The sequence below is a fragment of the Trichechus manatus genome, unplaced genomic scaffold, assembly GCF_000243295.1.
Source record: "Trichechus manatus latirostris isolate Lorelei unplaced genomic scaffold, TriManLat1.0 scaffold00069, whole genome shotgun sequence".
NCBI lineage: Eukaryota > Metazoa > Chordata > Mammalia > Sirenia > Trichechidae > Trichechus > Trichechus manatus.
Genome location: NW_004444005.1, coordinates 9,367,673 through 9,387,467, shown reverse-complemented (window position 1 = coordinate 9,387,467; position 19,795 = coordinate 9,367,673). Strand labels below are relative to the sequence as shown.

The window sequence follows — 19,795 nt, the reverse complement described above, 5'->3', positions numbered from 1 at the left end:
CAGCACACCACCCCCACAGTACACACAGCACACCACCCCCACAGTACCCCACACAGCATGCCACCCCATTACACCCCCACAGTACCCCACACAGCATACCACCCCCACAGTACACACAGCACACCACCCCCACAGTACCCCACACAGCACACCACCCCCACAGTACCCCACACAGCACACCACCCCCACAGTATCCCACACAGCACACCACCCCCACATTTACAATGCAAGCAGCCATGCACGGAGCACACCAAGGCACACTTTAAAGATTAGTTTTCAATTGACCCTATTTTGTCTCTGAACTGTCTTGAAATGATGAAGGAAGAGACAATCGATCTTTACTTTGGCATTTCGTGACATTTGCTGCTTCAAGTGAACACAGGATGAAATATAAACTTGTACAAAACCATTAACCACCTCAGAATGCACTGCATCACAGAGAGCCAGCACCCGGCCCAGGACGTCCCCACAGCCCAGCGGCAGGACGACGTCCTTGAGTGAGTTCTGTGTGTAGGCATGTGTCCACTGGTCAGTCAAGACAGCAAGGCTTTGTCCTGGGGCTGCTGGGCTCCCAGGGATGCAGAAAAGGCCAGGGATGAGGAGCCCCCACATGGGAGTGCGTCCTCACCCACTCTTCCAGGTACACCGCGAAGCGTCCACAGCCCAGACATCCACACGGGCACACGCTCCCGCTGCAGAGGGGTTGCTTTGCTGCATCTCCTAAACAAACAGAAGGGAAGCCGCGCCAAGACCGAGGGGACAGTCGGGGGAGCCGCTGCCTGCTGCTCAGACTGAGCACAGCAGGTCTCCCCAGGGCTCAGGGCCTTTATGTTGCTGTTTTGTTTTTTTCTTTCTTTTTAAATCAGACGTCCAAGAGAGCCTTCTAATGACTTCCCTGCCTGCTTCTTGAGCAAACTCCCAGAAGTCTGTGGTGAGACATGGAAGGGTCTCCTGAGCACAGGCGGGTGGGCACCGGGGGAAGGGTCAGCAGGCCCTGGTGAGAGGGCCCCGAGGGAGAGGATGGGCCCAAGGGATGGGGGTGGCAGAGGAGTCCAGCAGGGGTGGGTGAGGGTGTCCAAGATCACGTCTCTGGTCCAGTGACTCAGAAATGACCTCATCCCGTCCCTCGTCTGTAACTGAGGGCAGCACTGAAGAAGCTCGATCCACTGAATCAAGGAAGGTTTTGAGAGTGATCGATGGGCTGGACTGGCAATTCCAGAAACCTCCATCATGGCAGCTTGGCCACAGGTCAGGAGCAGACCGTCTCAACAGCATTGTGTGCAGCTTTGAGCCTTGGGAACAATCCAGAGTCCACTCACCTCCTGCTCCATGTAACCCTGTCCACACTCACCCCTAACTCCGCCCTTTTGTTCCTTCATTCGGGAAGGTTGGTTAACTGTCTCCACTGCACGGCGGGCACTCTGTGGGTAGTGAGGGTCCTCAGACAAGTAAGACACAACGCCTGCCTGTGAGGACCACCCAATGTGCTGTGTACACACACACGTGTTTATGTGTGTGTTTATGTGTATGTGTATGTTCACGTGTGTTCTTGTGCTTATGTTTATATGTGTGCGTGCTTATGCGTGTTCGTGTTTATGTGTGTGTTTGTGTTTGTGTGCATTTATGTGCGTGCTTGTGTTTATGTTTATGTGTGTATGTGTTTCTGTGTGTTTTACGTGTTTTTTTGTATGTGTGTGTGTTTTATATGTGCGTGTGTGTGTGTACGTGTGTGTGTGTGTGTGTGTATATCTTAGTCTCCCAGGACCACCTTAACAAAAACACCACACACTGGGTGGCTTGCAAAAACAGAAACCTACAGTCTCACAGCTCTGGAGGATAGAAGTCCAAATCAGGGTATCAGCTGTGGTGACTCCTTCTGAGGCTCTGGGGGGCGAACTGCCCCGTCCCCTCCTCCCAGCGCTGGTGGCTCCAGGCAATCCCTGGCTTGTAGACGTACCTTCACGTGGCATCTTCCCCGTGTCTGTTCTCCTGTTTATGAGACGCCACTCAGGAAGGATCAGGGCCCACCCTACTCCGGTATGACCTCACATTAAGCTAACAAATAACAGCTTCAAAGAAAGACCCTATTTCCAAACACGGTCACTTTCACAGGTACCAGGGTCAAGACTTCCACATTTCTTTGTGGGGGTGCGATTCAATCTGTAACAGTTGCCGTAAGGGGAAGAGGGAGCCTGTGTGAGGATTTATTCACTTTACTGCAGAAGCCGAAGTCTAGTCCAGATTTAAATGGGGTCACCGTGAGTTAGAACCAACTCGACAGCAACAAGCTCAGTTTTTTAATGGGCTTTAGTATTTGCCTAGGGATTGGTGGTTGTTTATTTGAGATGCTTTTTAGCATGTTAAGAAAGTATTTCTACTTTATTCAGAGTTTTTTTTTTTTTTTCTTATTAAATTCAGAAATAGCTACTGAGTCTCTTAAGATGCCCATATGATTTGTTGCCTCTGACTTACTGGTAGGCTGTGATATTCAGTGTGCAGGAAAGATCATCACAGCAGGCCTGATCTTTGGAGGGGCCTGGCTGCAGGGTGTGCCCTTGGCCGGCATCCAGGACTTTGGCGTTTGCAATGTTCCCTAAGTGATAAGGTTGTGCCTCTGTGCCAGCTGGCTGGACTGTTTGTACAGTGTGATTTAAGGCGAACACTGCTTGCCTCTGGGACTCTGGAATTCTGGTGGGAAAAGGTACCTAAGAGATGAGCCTGATAAAACCTTGGGGTTCCCTGGGCAGAAATGCATCCTGCATTTCACTGCAAAGGGAGAGCTCGCTCTAGGTATTCCTGTTGTGGGGAGCAGGAGAATCCTGCCCTGAAATCCCCCAGGCCCCGCTGACGTGCCCCTTCTCTGGATGATCCGGTGTGCGTTCCTGCTTCATCGAGGGGATAAATCTTCACTGTGAGGACGGCCATTTGCAGAGTCCAGCTAGCTCTTCTTGTGAGGCACCCAATGTCTGGGTGGTTGTGGGACCCCCCTCAACACAAACTGATTCATAAACATGAAACCAATTCAAAATTCCAGGGGCAAGATATGTTTTTATGCAGCATTTCTTATTTACTATATTGATGAATTAAATTTGCCACTGTTTTATTAAGGATATCTGTATTTATACTATAACTGAAATGTCACGTTGATGTGTGCTATCTCTCATATTAATAAATAAATCATTCTTTCAATAAATGTTCACACACCTACCTGTCAGTATATCTATGTGTATGTATACATATATAGATCTAAATATGTATGCGTGTGTACATACACATACATGTATACATACACACACACAGAGAGACAGGAAGACACACACGCAGATACTCCACGGGAGTGGGTAATTAGTAATTGAGAGATATACTATGAAGGAATGAAAACCAACTACCATGGAGTCGGCTCACGGTGGCTGAGATCACTACCCCGGCATCTAGCTCTGTAGAATGAGGTGTCCAGCTTTCCCTTTCATCTGTGTGCTGGGCAGGTCCCACAGCATGAGCTGTTTTTTCTTTAAGTTTCACAGAACTCGCTGGTAAGACACTTCTGGCCTTAGACTCATGATTGAAAGTAAGACCTCTGACAATGTTCATTCCAGAATCATGGGTCCGTTCAGCTTTTATTTTGGTCAACCTTGTCTTGAGGCATCTTATCCTTTCCCAAAACATATAAATTCCTCCTTCCTAACATAGAAAAGGGCTCACGTTTTCACCCATTTATTTTGGCTCTGCTTACTAAAAAGAAGCCTTTGTGGTGCAACGGTTAAGTGCTTGGCTGCTAACTGAAAGGTTGGTGGTTTGAACCCACCCAGAAGCTCCTTGGGAGAAAGGGCTGGTGATCTGCTTCCAAAGGGATCACAGCGTAGGAAACACTACGGGGCAGTTCTACTCTATCACAGGGGGTCACTCGGAGTCGGAGCTGACTCCACGGCCCCTAGCAGCAACGACACCATGCTTACTAGAGGTCTGCTTATTTTACTGGCAGTTGTAAATGCCCCACTAAGATGTTCTGTACATATTCACTGTGGAGCACAGTTCTGCTCTGACGCACACGGGGGCGCCGCGTGTTGAGGTCAACGCAACGACAATGGGTTGTACTTAGTTGCCATCCCACTCTGGAACTCTCCTCTGAATCTGCCCCTTCTCTGTCCCCGTCACCCTGAATTCAGCGGGAGCCACACCTGGTTCAGGCCTCCGTCCCCTCTCTCCCTGAGTGGGGGCCTCCGTCAGCCTCACTGTCACCGCCCTCACATTCGTTCTCGTCCCTCACCTGGTCATCTTTCCACCGTGCCACATGGATCACATCACTCCCCTGCTGACAACCCCCAGCGGCCCTCACCTTCGGGCCTTCCTGGAATGGTCTCCACTTCCTGTTCAGGGTCAGCTCCTGATAACTCACCCCTCACCCCCAGTGCTGCAGAACACACAACTTCCACCACTGCCCTTGAGGCCACCCCGCCGCCCCGTCTTCTCGTCTGGTCTATCACTTCTACTCCTCTCCTCCCCACCCCCGGCCTCCGTGGCCCCCACAGCACCCAGGCCCCCGGCCACCACAGCCCCAGCCACATAGCACCCACGTCCCCAGCCCCTACAGCCCCCATGGCACCTCTGCTCCCCATAACCCTGGCCCCCACACCCCCATCCTCCTCTGGTCCCCATGCCCCTGGCCCCAGAGCACCCACACCCCAGGACCCCATAACCTCTATGCCCCTGATCCCCATGGTACCCATGCCCCAATGACCCTCATGCCCCCTGGCCTCCACGACCCTGGCCCCCTGGCCCCACAGCACCCATGGCCCCTGGTCCCCTGGCTCCCATACCCCCAGACCCATTGCACACACACCCCCTGGTGCCCTGGCCCCACAGCACCCATACTCCAGGCCCCCACAGCCTCCACACCCCTGGCCCCATGGTACCCCTGTCCCAATGGCCCTCATGCCCCCCGGACCCCATGACCTCAGTCCCCTGGCCCCACAGCACCCACGCCCCCTGATCCCCTGGCTGCCATACCCCCAGCCTCACAGCACCCCGGCCCCAGCCTGGGACCCTCCCCAGCTAGCTCAGCCCACCTGCCAGGGGCAGAACCTGGGCCTCAGGCATCTGCTCTGCAGCGAGTGAGGACGCCTGGGTGTTTGCAAAGGGACCAACAAGCAAAGAGGCCAATGTGCAGACTACCTCACGGGACATGTGAGGGCGTGGGGATCAGGGAAAGCAAACCATGATGCCCCTCACGCCAGGCACAGCACTCCCTGTTCAAATCACTGCCCCTCTGAGCAACTCAGACTTCAGAGTTCCATGTGAGAACCCAGAAGGCTGAAGGAAGGAGCCCTGGCCAAGCTCCGAGGCCCAGCACCCCTGTCCTCCCAGGCCGCGTCCACAGCCCACAGGCATCCCGGACGGCCGCTGCGAGGCCTGGTGCCCCGTCCTCCCAGGCTGCGTCCACAGCCCACAGGAATCCTGGGGCAGCCGCCACCCTGCGCTCACAGGACGCTCCTTCTCCTGATGAGGCTGCCATTAGTCCAAAGTTGCTCAACAGTGTATTAATTTATCGGAAGTATTTACAGACCCCGAGTGCCTTCGGCCACCACAGAGCAGGTTTACGATGGCCGCGGAAGAGCCGTGCTCTGGTCTCCATCAATCCACTGCCTTCTCTACTCTGAAAAGCAAACAGAACCACGGCCCGCCTCTCCTTCTGTGCCTGAGGGGCTCGTTCTCCTGAAAAGCTGCAACGGCCTTGATCCCCGCGCCTCGTGCCAATGGAGGATTTTCCAATTTCACGATGCATTTCTGCATGCGTCCTGCTGTGGCCCACTGACCAGGATCTGGTGGGCAGGGTGACCCCAGCTGGCTGGGCAGAAGTGACCCTGCCTGGCACCCTGCTCCTGACTAAACACGGGCCAAGTATGGGGTCAGGGAGGGCCAGACCAGGTGGCAGGAACAGCCGGCTACAAAGGGGACCGGGGTCATGGCTGGAAAGGGTGAAGGCTGGAAAGGGGGCCACAGTCAGGGCCCCCACTCTGGGAAGTCACACAAGAGGTTTGGACTTTTGGGGGACAGAATGGCTTATTTTCTCCTATTCTGTAATGTACACCCATTAATCAGCCAAACAACCCAGTAATTCCAACATCTGGGGTTTAAACAGTCTCTCCCGCTCAGTTAGAACGAGCAAACAAATACCTTACATAAGATGTGACCCCAGTTTGGGTTCGGGACTTGTGGCCCAGTAACAGGAGCCACGGAACGGCTGGAAGGTGCGCCCAGCCCCGGGGCCTGAGGAGGTTCTACAGGGCTGAATGGGGTGGCGCAAAGGGCGGGGGAGGTGGCAGCCATCCCTGCGGGAAGAGCTCTCGGGTAACACCCTGCCACCCTGCAGGACGTCAGGGAGCTGTTGGGAAAGTCGGTGCCCCACCGGGGACCCCAGACCTCCACGCAGGGGGGCCCCTCTCCACACAGCTGACAGTCACGGGTAGAAGTCGGGGAAAGGGAGGCAGGACCCCACTGCCAGGCTGCGTCTGGACCAGACCACTCTGGCAGAGGTGGGGAGGGCAGTGCCCGTGAGCACTGCGGGAGTGTCCAGACGAGGGAGGGAGCAAGCGACTGAAGTCCGGCAGGGCTGGGTGGGGGGAATAAAGGCGCGGAGGCCACGTGCACGGGGATAGTGCCACCCGAGGGCGAGCCGGGCAGGGCGGGCCCTCAAGAAGCAATGACCACCACCTGGGTACCCAGTGTGCAGACCCAGTGGCCAGCAGCCCATCTCAGAAAGCATCACCATGCAAAGGCTCCAGGAGGCCCGAGTGGGAGGCTGACTGCACGCTGGCACACCTGGACTCATCCTGCCTGGACGCCACCCCACGCCTGCTGCTGGGGCACACCTGCCCCGCCCCGCCTCCCCCAGCCTCGCGGACTCACGGAACTGACCGGAGCCAAAGCTTGGCCTGGGCATGCCTGGGAAGCCACAGGGCCGGGAAGGCGGCACGGCCTGGACTGCACTTCCTGCCGGCTTTTGGGACTGAATCCCGGGAAAGCAGAACCAATCCCGCCCTGCCACCCCACAGCGGGGCTCCTGTTAATGCCAGGAGAGCCTCGGCCTTTCTCTGGGAATCCGTTCCTGTGGACATGACTTAAAGGGCCAGTGCACAGAGGAGGGTTTTCAGAGCTGTCCTCCACAAACGTCCTACTACTGGCGACCACTTGCTCCGGCTGTCTCCCGTGGGGACAGTCATTCCCCTAAAATGTCACAATTGCCACTGCAATTCCCCCCAACACACCAGGACTCTGCAGGTTCTTTATTTAATTTCTGTTTTCTTATTTCCTTTCCCATTCAGTTCAACTCTCCGCAACACATTTTGGTGCTCATAACACGCTCTCCCTCCAAACCATGACATCAAAGCACTAATTTATTCTGAGCTTAGAGGGGAAAAAAGCCCACCTTGTGGCCCCTCCGCCAGCCCACCACCCCTGCCCGCTCCCAGGAGCCCGTGCCGGCACCCCGCTCCTCGCTCCTCGGCCACACCTCTCCGTCCTCTGTTAGCCTCGAGTTAAGTGAGCAGAGCTCCAGGAGGGTTGGCAAAACGTTTTCATTGGCTGCCCTAGCTGCATCCCCTAATCACAACAGGGAGCTGTCTGCAGCGGAACAGCACACAAGCTGCATCTCTTAAGAAGCGCAATGGAACACGGGAGCTGATCAGCGGCCCGTCGTTATTTGCATCTCTCAAGGCCACCGTGAGTCCCGTGGTCTCGGGCCAGGCTCCCACACGACGGAGCCCCAGGCAGCCTGCAGCCACCGGCCCTGCCAGTGTCCCTGGACACAGCCATCACAGGGCTCTTGGGGTGAGGATGGAGAGCCCACATAGGTGCCACGGGAGCAGGGGCCCAGCCCAACCTGCCACCCCCAGACCAGCCTGGTCCCTCCCGCCCAGCAGCTGTGCCTGTTTGCTGTCCTCCACCCCCTGGGTGACCAAGACACTACCCTGGCCTCCAGGGCTCGGGCCACGTTTCCCAGCACAGGGTGTCAGCCATAACCCAGGCTGCCCAGCGTGCCTCCTCCAGCCCAGGGGCACAGCCCTCCTTGAGTGGCCTCATGAGGGTGGGGAAGCACACAGCGCTGTCCTGTGTGGGGTGCAGAGGCACCTGTGTGGTTTCCAGCCTCTCTCCCAAGGAGGCCGTGAGCGCCGCTGGGCCCAGAGTCAGCTCCACAGCCTCCTGCCTGGGGCACCTTGGTGCAGAGTGCAGCCGGCCTCACGAGCCCACCCCCTCCTATGCACCTCTCCCACCGGCACGGCCCCCCATGGGGCGAAACGTCCATCTGGGTGTCCAGGAAACTCATTTCCCAAGTCAGAGGGCCCGACTATGACTGGACAAGGAACACCTGTGACATCTGGCGCAGCCACGGCTCCCGGCACCTCGTCAGCTGAGTCCCAGAGGACACTGGCCATCTGGATCTCAGACAAGGTCTCCTGGTGGTCCTCGCCCTTCAAACGAGCGCCTGGTCACCCACAACCCCCAGCTCCTCCTGGGGGCAAGAAGCCATGGGAAGCAGCGGTGGGCATGGCAGGGAGACCCTGTTCCAGCCTCTGGTATGCAGAGATGTAGGCATGCCACCTCCCCTGTCAGCACCTCCACGGTCCCATGTGCAAAGTGGCCAGAGGCCCTCCTGCTCTCTGTGCCGCTATGAGCCAGCCAGGCAGGGCAGGGAGGCCGCTTCTATCCATTTCACAGACAAAGCATCGAGGCCAGAGGGGTCCGGCAGGAGCAGCGGCCGGGCCTGGAGCTGAGCCAGCTGCACGGATGCTCCCCCAACCCTGACGGGTGCGTGCAGCATGAACACCACACTGCTGGGCTCTGTTGGGCTGGGGGCCCCAGGGGCGGCGCCTGGTCCCAGGCAGGGGTCTTCACTTGTTTGATCCTTTCCTGGGGGCCGAGATAATAAGCCCCAGGCGGCCCTGTTCCCACAGCCAGGACTTCCTGGCCCCCACTGCCCTTCTGGGGAGGAGCAGGGGTCACCAGAGCCGCCAGACAAGCACGGAAACTGGGGCACGGCCAGCCAGGCGAGCTGCCCAGAGCTGCCGGACAAGCACGGAAACTGAGGCACGGCCAGCCAGGCGAGCTGCCCAGAGCCGCCAGACAAGCACGGAAACTGAGGCACGGCCAGCCAGGCGAGCTGCCCAGAGCCGCCGGCATGGTGACCAAGAGCCAAGGGACTTAAACAGCCTGTCGTCACCTGCAAGATGAGGGGTCACGGGATGACGGCATCCTCCTCACTGGCCACATGCCGCCCACCATGCGGGGAGGTACCCGGGGGGCCCTGGGTGGCAGACTTGGCCCAGGACCTCAGGTAACGGTGGGCCAATACTCTTCCAGCAGTTAGGGATGGGGTTGGGATGGGGGCTCGGTCCACAGGGAGGCCCCATGATCCAGCAGAGCCTGCAGGACGCTTGCTCAGTACGTGCCACCGCCAAGTGGAGCAGGTGTGGCTGCCCCAGAACGTGGCTCAGAGAGGTGGTGCAGTGGGCCCCATGTCACACAGCAACTGCCAGAACAGATCCGACTACCGCCCAACACCCTCCCTAATGCATCACAGCCCTGCTGATATAAGGAAGCTTCTGGAGTCCGAGGCCACACCCACCTCCCCCACAGGGCCACACGGTCGCGAACCACCGTAGCTCCTGAAGTTTCTCTGGGAGCTGGTTAACCAGCCACATTTAACGCCTCATGACCCAGGCGGGGTTTGTGCCTCACGTGACCACGGCCAGATTTGTTGCTTCAGTTGTGACGGGTTCTCACTCAGCGAGAGATCGCTGGAGACATGCAACTGGCGCTTCCCAGAGCTCTCTCACAAACAACCCCATGAACTGAAACTGAATACACCCTTCTCCTGGTAAAAAACCAAACGCGGGCGCTTCTGAAAAGGCGTTTACTTACCTGGAAATCTCTTTCTTCTAGTATTTCTTTCCTCCATCTCACAAGAAAAGCAGCACAAACGTACAAGTGGAAATGAGAAAAGCCCTCGGGTTCCGACTGTAAGAGAGGAAAGAACGGCGAGAAGCGTTAACGGGCGGAGCTGTTAGGGGAGCTGCAGGGTTATCGGCAGTAGTCAGGGTTATCTAATCAGGGTTCACAGAAAACCAAAGCTTCTGTTGACTTACTCACTCTTACCGAATGCCTTAATTTCCAAATTCTCGTCTCATTAAAATAAATACAATTTTCTCTTTAAGTACCAGCAGCCTTATGAACAGGATGTGAAGAGAACACCAGGTTTGAGGCAAGCTCAAACCCAGTTGTTCATTCTGTTCTTTTGCACAGATAATAACCAATAAAAGACACACTCATCAAGCACTAACTCCGCGCCAGGCACAGAATCTCCTCCTTGCGACCTTCGCATGAGGACAGATTCTCTCATTTTATGGATGAGGAAGCAAGCCCAGAGAAGTTGGCTGACTTGCCTCAGTGAGCCCAAGTAAGCGGCAGAGCTGCCACAGGCTCTGTGCAACACCAAGTCCTCCTTCATCCAGAAATGAGGTGGCGGGAAGTCCCTGGGCTGGGAAGGACGCTGCGTGTCCCTCCGCAAAGAGGCCCGTGGTCTCTCTCCTCGGCATCTACACACGCACAGTCCTCTCCTCTCTTCTTCTATGAAGCTCTCACTCACCCTGCAGACCTGGGACCTGTCACCTCCCCCGAGACCCAGCCCAGCCCTGCTCGGAGCTTGCACAAAAACAAAACAAAACAAACTGTTGCCACTGAGTAAATCCTGACTCACGGCGACCCCACGTGGTATAGAGTAGAACTGTGCTCCATAGGGTTTTCTTGGCTATGATCTTTACCGAAGCAGATCACCAGGCCTTTCTCCCGTGGTGCTGCTGGGTGGGTCTGAACCGTCAACCTTCAGGTTAGTAGCCGAGCACAAACAGCTTGCGCCACCAGGACCCTGTCTGGCACTGCACCCCTCACACTATTCTGTACCGATGAGGCACACTGCCTCTCCCCTTCCCGGGCAGTGACCTCCCAGGTCAAGTGCGTAGTGCCAATTTCCTAGACTGGGTTTCCCCAAACCTCAGCTCTCAGGGCGCCGCTGTCGTGGTTCTGCCTTGTCTCGTGAGACTCCGAGACGACCAGTGTTAACAGTTTACAAAGTAAATGTGATCTGTGCCGCGGAGAAAACAAGGCAAAGAAGGGAGATGGGAAGTAGATTTTTTTGTTGGGGGGAGGAGGTTTGCAATTGAATTTGCAGTGTAGTCAGTCACCCAAGAAGGTGCCATTCTAACAAAGGCCCAAAGAGAGAAAGCCACGTAGCTGTCTAGGGTGGGGGGACCTTCCAGGCAGAAGCAGTAAGAAATGCACAGACCCCGAGGAAGGAGGCGGTCTGGCACAGTCCCAGAACAGCACAGAGAGCGGGGTGGTGCGGCAGTGCGGCAGAGAAGCAGGAGATGTGGTTGCGGGGGGCGTGGAGGTGCAGAGCCTGCAGGGCCTCGCGGGTCACTCCCTGGTCTCTCCCTGGCCTGTACTGTTGTAACTGGAAGAAGGCTTGGGGCAGAGGAAAGACGCTTAAGAAGATCCTGGTATGTAGAGCAAAGACTTAGCAAAGTTGGGAGAGGGGGCCAGAACCCCAGAGGCAGGTTAGGAGACCGCGGTAATCACAGCATCAAGATGTGTAAGCGATTCAGCCATGGTGGTTGCAGTAAAACTTGTGAGAAGAGGGAAAATCCTGACAATATTTTGAAAGCTGAGCTGACAGAATATGCTGGTGAATATGAGAGATGCTGGGTATGAGATGGAGTCTCTGGGTAGCACAAATGGGTAAGCACTGGGCTGCTAACTGAAAAGCTGGTGGTTCAAATCCACCCAGAAGCATCTCAGGAGGAAGCCCTGGTGATCTGCGTCCAACAATCACAGCCATTGAAAACCCTATGGAGCCCAGTTCTACTCTGGCACACATGGGGTCGCCATGAGCTGGAACTGCTTCGATGGCAACTGGTTTGGTTTTTGGTTTGGGGTATGAGAGAAAGAGAAGAACCAAGGATAACACCAACGTTTCTGGCCTGAACAGCTGGAAGGATGAAGCTGTCATTTCCTAAGATGAGGAGAAGTCTGTGGGAAAGTTTACAGGAGGAAGCCTTTTGGTGGGGAGATGGGGATCTGCTCTACGTGCTTTCGAGGTTTAAGACAGGCATTAGGCATCCGAGCGGAGATGTCAAGTCGGCAGATGAACACATGAGGAGTCTAGAGCACGGGAGAGCAGTCCAGTGGTCCAGACCAGAAACACACATTTAGGACTAAAAGACCTCAAAGGAACGGCCAATGAGTTAGGAGGAAGCCCAGGAGAACGTCAGGTGCTGCAGAAAGATGGGGAGAGACCAGTCCTGAGATCTGCCCACTAGATGTAGCAACATGGAGGTCATGAGCAGGCAGAAGGTGACCGGGGTGTGTTAGAGAGAATGGGAACGGGAGAGCTTAGAGGCAGGAGTGTATTTCTTCATCTAATTTCATCACCCTGGCTAGAATCCTCACTACTATGCTGAATAAAATCACTGAGAGTGGGCATCTGTCCTCCTTCCTGATCTAAGGGGACTGATTCTAGCACTTCGTACTGAAAAGGGTGTTTGCTCCAGGCCATTTTTGTAGGTAACCCAAATCAGGTAAGGAAAGATCTCTCCTGTTCCTGATTTACTAGAGTTCTCATGGGGGATGGCTACAGAATTTAATCAGATGCTTTTCAGGCATCAACAGAGATGATGATAAGCTTTTTCTCTTTTAATCTGTTAAAGTGGTGAACTGCATTAGTATAATAGTTCTTGTAATGTTGTACCAACCTTGCATTCCTGGAATAAAACCAATTTAGTCATCATGTATCATGTTTTTAATCATGGCTAGATCCTGTTTGCTAAGATTTCATTGGGAGTTTCTGCACTCCTTTTGTAAGGCTGGCCTCTAATTTTCCTTTCTAGAGCTGTCCTTGTCTGGTAAGTATGAAGGTCATGTTTGCCTCTTTCCCCGTCTTAGTTCCCCACTGCTGCTGTAACAAATGTGCCACAGTGGGTGGCTTTAACAAGCAGGAATTTATTTTCTCGTAGTTTAGGAGGCTAGAAGTCCAAACTCAGAGCAAGGCTCTAGGGGAAGGCTCTTTCTGTCCACTCCGGGAGAAAATCCTTGTCTCAGCTTCTCTAACATTCCTTAGCCACTTTATGTGGCATCTATCTTTCCCTACTCACGCTTGCTTCTCTGTGCCTAATCTGCACTTTTATATCTCAAAAGTGAGTTGGGGAGGTGGAGCCAACACGGCACTGTAGACAGAAGCATTATGCCATCCCTCTATAGCAAAGACCCAGAAAACTAAGTAAAACAGATACAGATGTTGATCCTGGAACCCTAAGCACCAAATGAAGGAGTAAAGAACTCAATCAAGCACCAAATGGAATAAGAAATGGACAGAGAACAGAGAAGGAGGAGAGCTATGGAGGGGCGGTCCCATACCAGCTAACGCGGCACACATTCACCGTCTTGGACAACAAGCACTAAGGAACTCAGACAGGGAGTACAGGAAGACAGTTTCATGGAGCTCCCAAAACAGGAGACAGAGCACCCAGTAACCAGGGATACACACTTTCCCACCCTCCATCCTTCTTCCCTGCCGCTGTTTCACAGGCGATGGTCACTAGGCTGGAGAGACACCAGCTCATTGCCACCCAGATTGGTCATCTTGGACCACAACCACCAAGGAAGGCAGACAGAGAGCACAGGAAGGCAACTCCATAGAGCTTATAACAGGCAACAAAGTACCCAGGAACCAGGGATACACAATTTCCCACCCCTCACCCTTCTTCCCTCCCCATGGCCTCTGCTACATTCCAACAGGAAAGGGTTGCTCGGCTAGAGAGATACGAGCTCACTACCACCGGGGTCTGCCCGACTCCCATCAATTGGGCCCTTCAGCGCCATTTTGCTTGTTTGCTTGTTTCTTTTTGGGCTTTTTTGTTGCTTCCCTCTCTCTCCCTTCCTTCCTTTCGTTTACAGGCCAGCTCCCTCAGTACCATGTTTTGTATTTTTCTTTATCTTTCTCCTTCTCCCTCTGACCTAGCCACTGCACTGCCTCCGCCCCTTCCTGACGGGCCGTGACATGCCACCCGGTAAGAAAGATATCAGCTCCCTGCCGCTCCAAGTCCACCCCACCCCCAATGGCCGCCCCCCATATTTGTTTAGTTAGTTATTTATTTTGTTGTTGTTGTTATTTTTGTTTGTTCCTTGGTTTCTTCTCTTTCCCCTCTTTCCTCTCCTTTCTCCCACTCATCTAGCCCCATGCACTGCCCACACCACTTGGCTAGAGAGCCACTGGCACGTGGCCTCACCAGGTCTGCCCCACCTCCAACCCACTGAATCCAACACCACCATCATTTTATTTACACTTTTTTCTTTTTTCCTTCGTTTTTTGCTTTTCTCTCTCCTTTCTCTTCTTGCACTCATTCACTTAGCTCTGCACTTCACTTCCTTTCCCTTAACTCCTGCCGATCTGCACCACCCACTGAGCACTGCGCCCTCGAGTGGCACCAGTGAAGGCCCCTGTACCCCGCCCTGCACTCCTCCCGGCCACACGCTGTCGGCCTCAGGTGGTGCTGCAAACTACCCATCCTGACCTCTCCCCCCTGCTGGATTCCCCATGCTGCACCGCAGCTGAGCGATCGACCCCGCCTACTTGGACAAGGTGGTGAGGAGTATTGTAGCCACAAGAGAGGAAGTAACAAAACACATCCAGCCCACCTGCCCAGACATAACCAAATAAAACAAAAAAGCAGGATAAAACAAATCTACAATCAACAAATGACCAAAATAATTCTTGAATGTCCCAGAGACAGGAGATAATATCTAAACATATTTAAAAAATGACAGGATGCTCCAGAAAGCGACCAAAATAAAACACCTGATGACCTTCTGCTAGAAGAAAAGACACTGGAACTACCTGGCAGGGAATTCAGAATTCTAATATTCAGGGTGCTGGGGCAGATGAAGGGAAATGCAGACAACGATAAGGAAAAAAAGACAAAATCCTGGAAAAGACAGACAAAACAATGGAAGAAATAAGGAAAATACAGGAATAAAATGTCAAAATAAATAAAAAACGAGGAATCATACAAAAACAGCAATTAAAAATCCAAAACATAAACAAGAAGATTTCAGAAATGGACAGTGCAATAGAAGGTTTTAGGAGCAAATTGGAAACAATGGAAGACAGGACCAGAGAAACTGAAGACATCCTTGGACGCCACTTTGTTTGAGGAAAAAGCAGAGAAAAGGCTGAAGAAAAATGAAGACACCCTGAGAACGATGTGGGATACAAACAAAAGCAAAAAACTGCATGTGATCGGAGTTCCAGAACGGGGGAGAAAACGGAAAACACAGACAAGGTCCTTGAAGATTTGCTAACAGGAAACTTCCTAATACCATGAAAAACAAAAACCCAACCATACAAGAAACTCAACGAACCCCATATAGGACAGACTCCAAAAGAAAATCACCAAGACATACCATAATCACACTCTCTAAAACCAAAGACAAAGAATCCTAAGAGCAGCTTGAGAAAAACAGAAAGTCGCATACAAATGGGAAACAACAAGACTAAACTGTGATTACTCAGCAGAAACCATGGAGGCAAGAAGGCAATGGGATGACATATACAAAATCTTGAAAGAAAAAAGACTGCCAACCAAGGAAAATATATCCTGCAAAACTCTCGCTCAAATATGATGGCAAAATTAGGACATTTCCAGATAAACAGAAATTAAGGGAATATGTAAAAACCAAACTAAGCTTACAAGAATTATTAAAAGTTGGTTCAAGAACACTCTACACGGATACGTCCTCATTAACATAACAAACAAAACCTTATTCCCAAATTGGATCACATCCACAGATATAGGGGTTAGGATTCCACCACATTTTTTTCTTTGGCGGGGGACACAATTCAATATAAAAAGACTCCACCCTTTGGTCTCCCCAAATTCATGTCCTTCCCACATGCAAAACACATTCACTCCATCGCATCCCATTTTTTGCATTCTCTGAAAGAGTCTGCACAAGATTGAAGTATCTGTCTTCCAAAGGTTTGTTAGATATCCCCTGGAAAGCAGTCTCATGTTCTTTCTGTGAAAAGATTTTTACTCCTGATTCAATTTCTATACAGTTATAAAACAATTCAGATTTTCTACCTAGACAAATTGTTGTTGTTGTTGTTAGGTGCCATCAAGTCGGCTCTGACTCATAGCAACCCTACGTACAAAAGAATGAAACACTTTCCAGGCCTGCGTCATCCTCACAATCGTTATGCTTAAGACCATTGTTGCAGCCACTGTGTCAATCCATCTCATGGAGGGTCTTCCTCTTTTTTGATGACCCTCTACTTTACCAAGCATGATGTCCTTCTCCAGGGACTGATCCCTCCCGACAACATGTCCAAAGTATGTAGGACATAGTCTCGCCATCCTTGCTTCTAAGGAGCTTCTGGTTGTACTTTGTCCAAGACAGATTTGTTCGCTGTTTTGGCAGTCCATGGTATATTCAACATGCGTCTCCAACACCACAATCCAAAGGCGTCAATTCTTCTTATTCATTGTTCAGCTTTCACATGCATAAGACGCTACTGAAAACACCATGGCTTGGTCAGGCCACCTTAGTCCTCAAAGTGACATCTTTGCTTTTTATCACTTTGAAGAGATCTTTTGCAGAAGATTTGCCCAGTGCAATACGTCATGTGATTTCCTGACTGCTGTTTCTGTGAGTACTGATTGTGGATCCAAGTAGAATGATATCCTTGACAACATCAATCTTTTCTCCATTTATCATGATGTTGCTTATTGGTCTAGTTGTGAGGATTTCTGCTTTCTTTAGTTTGAGGTGTAATCTATACTGAAGGCTGTGGTCTTTGATCTTCATCAGTAAGTGCTTCAAATCCTCTTCACTTTCAGCAAGCAAGGTTGTGTCATCTGCATATCGCAGGTTGTTAATGAGTCTTCCTCCAATCCTGATGTCGCGTTCTTCTTCATAGAGTCCAGCTTCTCAGATTATTTGCTCAGCATACAGACTGAATATGGCAAGAGGATACAACCCTGATGCACACCCTTCCTGACATTAAACCACGCAGTATCCCCTTGTTCTGTTCCGATGACTGTCTCTTGGTCTATGTAGAGGTTCAACTCTACTTGGAGGAGGCAGCTCTTCCGTAGCTGTATTTTGAGTGCCTTCCAACTGAGAGGTTCATCTTTTGGCACTATATCAGACAATGTTCTGATGCTATTCATTAAATTTTCACTGGCCAATTTTTTCAGAAGTAGACTGCCAGGTCCTTCTTCCACGTCTGTCTTAGTCTGGAAGCTCTGCTGAAACCTGTCAGCCATAGGTGATCCTACTGGCATTTGAAATACTGGTGGCATAGTGTCCAGCATCACAGCAATACACAAACCCCCACAGTATGACAAACTGACAGACACCCTATCGGTGGCCATAGGGTTTGCTAGGCTGTAATCTTTACAGGAAGGAGCCCTGGTGGCACAGTGGTTAAGTGCTTGGCTGCTAGCTGAAAGGTTCGTGGTTTGAATCCACCAGCTACTCTGTGGGAGAAGGATGTTGCATTCTTCTTCTGTAAAGATTAAAGCCTTGAAAACTCTATGGGGCGATTCTAACTCTGTCCTGTGGGGTCGCTATGAGTCGGAATTGACTTGACAGCAATGGGTTTGCTTTTCCAGGTTAACGTTCTCAGAAGCAGACTGTCAGTTCTTTCTCTTGAGAAGCTGCTAGTAGACTCGAACCTCCAACCTTTCAGTTAACAGACAAGCACTTAACCACTGCACCACCGGGGCTCATTTATCATGCTGTTCTGTGCCATCAAGTCAATTCCGACTCATAGTGACCCCGTGTACAACATTGCCCGGTCCTGTGCCATCCTCACAATCGTTGTGCTTGAGCCCACTGTTGCAGCCACTACGTCAATCCATCTCATTGAGGGTCTTCCTCCTTTTCGCTGACCCTCTATCTTACCAAGCATGATGTCCTTCTCCAGGGACTGGCCCCTCCTGATAACACGTCCAAAGTAGGTGAGACAATGTCTTGCCATCCTCGTTTCCAAGGAACACTTTGTCTGTGCTTCTTCCAAGACAGATTTGTTTGTTCTTCTGGCAGTCCATGGCATCTTCAGTATTCTTCGTCAATACCGTAATTCAAAGGCATCAACTCTTTTTTGGTTCCTTATTCATTGTCGAGTTTTCATATGCATATGAGGCAACTGAAAACACCATGCCTTGGGTCAGGCGCACCTTATTCCTCAAGGTGACATCTTTGCTTTTTAACACTTTAAAGAGGTCTTTTGCAGCTGATTTGCCCAATGCAATATGTCTTTTGATTTATTGACTGCTGCTTCCATGGGCGGTGATTGTGGATCCAAGTAAAATGAAGTCCCTGATAGCTTCAATCTTTTATCCTTTTATCATGATGTTGCTTACTGCTCCAGTTGTGAGGATATTTGCTTTCTTTATGCTGAGGTGTAATCCATACTGAAGGCTGTAGTCTTAGGTTTTCATCAGTAAGTGCTTCAAGCCCTCTTCACTTTCAGCAAGCAAGGCTGTGTCATAACGCAGGTTGTTAATGAGTCTTCTGCCAATCCTGATATAACATTCTTCTTCGTATAGTCCAGCCTCTTGGAATATTTGCTCAGCATACATAATGAATAAGTATGGTGAAAGGACATTACCCTGATGCACACCTTTCCTGACTTTAAACCACAAAGTATCCCCTTGTTCTGTACGAACAACTGCCTCTTGGTCTATGTACAGGTTCCTCATGAGCACAATTATGTGATCTGGAATTCCTATTCTTTGCAATGTTATCCATAATTTATTATGATCCACACAGCTGAATGCCTTTGCATAGTCAAGAAAACACAGGTAAACATCTTTCTGGTATTCTCTGCTTTCAGCCAAGATCTACCTGACATCAGCAATGATATCCTTCATTCCATGTCCTCTTCTGAATCTGGATTGAATTTCTGGCAGTTCCCTGTTGATGTACTGCTACAACTGCTTTTGAATTATCTTTAGCAAAATTTTACTTGTGTATGATATTAATGATATTGTTTGATAATTTGCTCATATTGTTGGGTCACCTTTCTTTGGAATGGGCACAAATACGGATCTCTTCCAGTCAATTGGCCAGGTAACTGTCTTACAAATCTCTTGGCATAGATAAGTGAGCACCTCCAGCAGTGTGTCCATTAGGTGAAACATCTCAACTGGTATCCCATCAATTCCTGAAGCCTTATTTTTCACCAATGCCTTCAGTGCAGCTTGGACTTCTTCCTTTAATACCATCAGTTCTTGATCATATGCTATCTCCTGAAATGGCTGAATGTTAAACAATTCTTTTTGGTACAGTGACCCTCTGTATTCCTTCCATCTTCTTTTGATGCTTCCTGTGTCTTTCAATATTTTGCCCATAGAATGTTTCAATATTGCAACTCGAGGCTTGAAATGTTTCTTCAATTCTTTCAGCTTGAGAAATGTCATCACTCATCTGCCAGTTTGTTGTACTGTGGTGACCTGCATACTGCCGTGATGCCACTGATATTTCAAATACCGGCAGGGTCACCCATGGTGGATAGGTTTCAGCAGAGCTTTGAGACTAAGATAGGCTATGAAGAAGGACCTGGGTCTACTTCTGCAAAAACTGGCCAGTGAAAACCTTATGAATAGCAGTGGAAGGCTGTCTGATACAGCGCCAAAAGATGTGTCCCACGAGAGCCAAAATATGATCGTGAGTATATACC

At 51.3% G+C, this 19,795-nt stretch overlaps 1 protein-coding gene across 2 annotated transcripts in view; it reads right to left on the bottom strand.

Moving 5' to 3' along the window:
- TBC1D22A (TBC1 domain family member 22A) overlaps positions 1-19,795 on the bottom strand; it is a 430,744-nt gene that overhangs the window by 38,413 nt on the left and 372,536 nt on the right. Inside the window, exon 12 of one of the 2 annotated variants that reach the window (XM_004380015.3) lies at positions 9,919-10,014. In XM_004380015.3, coding sequence (XP_004380072.1) covers positions 9,919-10,014 — 96 coding nt within the window. Of the gene's footprint in view, positions 1-9,663; positions 10,015-19,795 lie in introns of those variants that run through there. The other variant, XM_023734625.1, reaches the window with a different exon arrangement.